Here is a 4,046-nt window from a genome sequence, read left to right as displayed (position 1 = left end):
TACTCAACTCATAAAAGATCCCAAAAAAAGAGCCCTTTTTTCCAGAGAAGTGTGATAAAGTAATAATGCAAATATACACATAGACAAGCTTACATTATATTGGACTACAGAGAAACCATAGTACTAAATACACGATGTGACAGCTGTGTACCTAGAGTTCTAAGTACTCTATTGAATAGCCACCAGCAGCTATTGAGCTTATATTTCCAACTTTCTATAGAAAAAGTTTCAAGGAAATTTCAAAATGCCACAGCAACAAATTTGATGAGAAAACATTGGAACATTTGAAACAAAGTAATGTTAAAAAAACTTACTTTAGGAAATTAATTCAGAAGTATCATTAAATAAAAAAAAATAATATATATATATATATATTATCCTAAACATTAAAGAAGAAAGTTCAGCTGCTTCTAATCCAGCTAGATCTGCAACCTCTCTTAGTTGAAATCCCTCAATCTTTTTTTTAAGACGTCCATTGACTTCTTGCGAGCATTTGGTTTCGCACTTCTGCTTGAAAGGCTTCCAAAGAGCCCATCAGGAGAATCCTTGAACTTCTCACAGATAGTAGCCACCTTCTTGTTGTCCAAAGAACTGTAGTTTCCCTCCCTTATAACAGGATTCATGAAGTTCTCAGGCTGGCTGCTTAACAGAAGGTTTATCAATTGCCTTACTTCAATCAAGCAGCCACGAAAACTACCTTCCTTGTATATCTCACTCAATCCAGTACTGTGAAACTTCTCATCTGCAAAAGATTCTAATGCCTTCAGATCATTGTTGACGCCCACAACTGCATTAGCATTGAACCTCTTCACGCTGTCACTAAGAAAAGCTGCCACAATAGAATTGGATATATGCTCAAGAGCCCCACTCCCAACCTTATACGAAGCATCCAGAGGTAAAGTTTGCTGAGCAGTGGACATAATGGTGTCGAGGTAATTAACCACATCATTTATGTACTCATGTGCACTCAGCGGTGTATCATCCGGAGTCCAATTCACATTTTCCGCAAGTGCCATAAATTCGTCTAACTTGGAGTTCACCAAATTTAGCAGAGAAAGATAAACTGCATCTCTTGATGTTTTAAGAACCACCTTTGACTTTAAACTAGCCTGAGGTCTTTCAATTGACCGGATCGGGATCCCGCATAGCTGGGCCGCATTTTGAAGAAAAAAATCACAAGCTCTTTCAAGAACAGCTATGTTTGCAGCAATCTGCATTGCTTGAGAGACACCTGCAATACCACTGTTAATCATATTAAGTATGGCTTCATTCAATACATCAATCAAGAGCTTGTCCAGATACTTCTTCACATAATCAAAAAAATTCATTTGGCCCCCGTAAGACAAATAATTGACTGAGTCCTTTATGAATGATCTAACAATGCGGCAGCAATCAGGTACCATGGAAGAGAATGGTGCAATATAGGGGAAAGCTGGCATTATATTTGAGGTTTGAAGATGGAACATCAGGACATTTGTTTGGTAGTCTGACTCCTTTTTCATAACCATGTGCTCACAAGTGTCATTGGCAAGAACATCAGTGATTTGTTGTCGACACTCTGTTAAAAGAAGCTCATGGTACTTTTCCCGGCTATGGCTGAGAATCTCGAGAATTGGGGCCATTTCATAGCCATATTGTTTTAGTGTTGCCCCAAGAAGAGTCACATAATCCTTGACCAAGAGAAGATGGCTCGCAGTATCCATATGGGAAAACTGTTCCTCCAACACTGATGTCACTTTAGCAACAGCTGTTTCCCACATTGTCTCAACCTGATTAGCCAACAATAGCCCACCACCAGTCCTTAAGACTCTATCCTCCACTATAAAATGCCCTGCAATTTGAGCTAAAAAAGTCTGATGGGATTCAAGAAATGGTTGTGCAGAAGATATTTGCAAGTCTGAATTTAGCTGCAACAACCGATTCTTGTAATAATAATCACGAAACTGCTCTGGGATTCCTAGGCAAGTGTGAATGTGATATGCCCGGTAAACAGGCGTAAGGTCAAACTTCAGACCAAAATCTTCATTAATTTCTTCAACATCTAAAGTATATGTAAAATCTTCAGACCCTGAATAACTCTGTTCCTCAGCTTTCCTCTGACGAGCTAGCATGTCCTCATCCCTCTGACGCTCCAATGTAGCATATCCTATTGCTGTTTGTCCAATATCTTTTGCAGTGCTCCGAATGAGAACTAACCATTCATTAACTTGACTAATGACCTTCTTCTCAATATGTGATTTTATTATTGGTATTCTCTCCTCAATAAGCATCCTGAGCGCCTTAACAGGAATATTCTGCAGATAAACTTTCTCAATCAGATCAATGGTTTTCAGAGCAGGGTAAAACCGCCCTTCAGAAATGTGATTGTTACACTTCACACATAGATCCAACACTAGAACGCAATTGCTCGACATTTTAGTGGCTTCAGTTACATTCTTCTTGATCGAGTAAGACTCCAGGAGTTCATCAAGTTTGAGAAGAAGAGCATTCCCAACCTCTTGCAACCTAAAATTATCACTTCCAAGCTCACTTTTTAGCTCTTCAGCATCAACTAGGACACCGCGGAGCTCATCAACAGCAAAAATAAATTCGTCATAGTGTAGCTTACAGAGCTCCTCAATCTCAACTTCCTTCTTCTTGACCACAATCTTAAGTTGCTGAAGAAGTGCTTCAGACTTGCCCAACTCAAAAGCATGCTTGACCATAGTACCCAAATCCTCACCACTCCCAGTCAAAGTTGCAAGAACCAGGTCCTCACCGGCATCCCCATTCTCTGTTCTCCTCTTGGGTTTTGCATTCATAGTTTCAATAAACCCTAAAAGGAAAAATAAATAAATAAATAACAAACCCATCTTATCAAAGACTAAAATAAAAGATACCCAGTAAGTTCTATCCCATTAAATTTGAACCCAAAATATGGAATGAAAAGCATCATTGGGAATTATATTTCAGAATCAAATGGGTCTCTTAAATAGTTGATGAAAATTGTGACCAAAAAAAAAAGAGTTGATGAAAACCAAAAACAAAGTTGATATCTGGGAAGATTAAAAGAATGTGTGTGGAAGGTTTGCATTCAGATTAATGTCTAACAATCAATAAAAATACCCACAAACAAAAATTGAAACTAATAAACCCCCCTGATTTAGATAGCAAAACGCAATTGAGTGAACAGCTGGAAATGGAAATGGTCTGTAATCAATGAATCTATCACTCATTTCAGTCACTACAAATGTAATCCTATAAAATTTACTAGTTCGATATACACATACCCAATTTGGGTTTCACGATCAAATCAGAAAGAGAAACACAATGCAAATCAAAAGACAAACAAATGTCATAAATTAAATCAAAAAAAAAATCAAAACTTGACTGCGATGAAGACTCACGGTGCAGTAAAATGGAGCCAAACAAAATCAAGCGAGGCAAGAATTGTTAATTTGTTGAGTCCGAGAACTGGTCCGAAGACAATCCCCCGTTTTCTTGCCCGAGAAAAGTATCTGGAAGATTTTCCGTCACTTTCTAGGCCTTTCTCTTTCGTTTCTACTGTCCCACAGTAACCTTCTTGTTCTGCTTATAAATATCTCGATGTTGTTTATGATTTTAATTATTTTAGCCTTCTACTATTGCCAGAGAGATTCTTATTTTTGGCAAAGCAAGTACAACTGTTTGTTTGTATTGTAGACTTGTATACTAGTCTGGTAATAGGTACTATTTCCTTGTCAATAGAGCTAACCATTATTTTATTGCAATAGTACTATTATTATATGATAAACAGTACAGACATTCTAACTATGAAACAGCACGGCAAATTCGAAACCCATGTTGCTAGTAAAATATTAATTTTTTATTTTTCTACAACAGCATATATATTTTTTTTTAAATATATATATATAAATTTTTAATATAATTATATTGACTTTTTTTTTATGTATTAATTCACAAAATATTTAGGCGTAAGTCATGATTCTCTAATGATCACATAATATCTAGTCCCATACTGGTACTTCCTACTTTAATTTCACCCAATCAAAATGTTTTTTTTATGG

At 36.7% G+C, this 4,046-nt stretch overlaps 1 protein-coding gene across 1 annotated transcript; it reads right to left on the bottom strand.

Annotated features, from left to right (window-relative positions):
* Window positions 1-283: 283 nt before the first annotated feature.
* On the bottom strand, window positions 284-3,647 carry LOC114282426 (exocyst complex component SEC15A). The gene is made up of 2 exons (XM_028225097.2): window positions 3,387-3,647; window positions 284-2,815 (listed from the first exon to the last, which is right to left on the bottom strand). The coding sequence occupies exon 2, from the start codon at window positions 2,799-2,801 to the stop codon at window positions 438-440; it is 2,364 nt and encodes a 787-aa protein (XP_028080898.2). The 5' UTR covers window positions 2,802-2,815; window positions 3,387-3,647; the 3' UTR covers window positions 284-437.
* Window positions 3,648-4,046: the final 399 nt, after the last annotated feature.

This window comes from Camellia sinensis, chromosome 12, assembly GCF_055761805.1.
Source record: "Camellia sinensis isolate YWXY chromosome 12, ASM5576180v1, whole genome shotgun sequence".
Lineage (NCBI taxonomy): Eukaryota > Viridiplantae > Streptophyta > Magnoliopsida > Ericales > Theaceae > Camellia > Camellia sinensis.
Note: the sequence above shows the minus strand (reverse complement) of the source record. Positions and strands in the feature narration are given on the sequence as shown.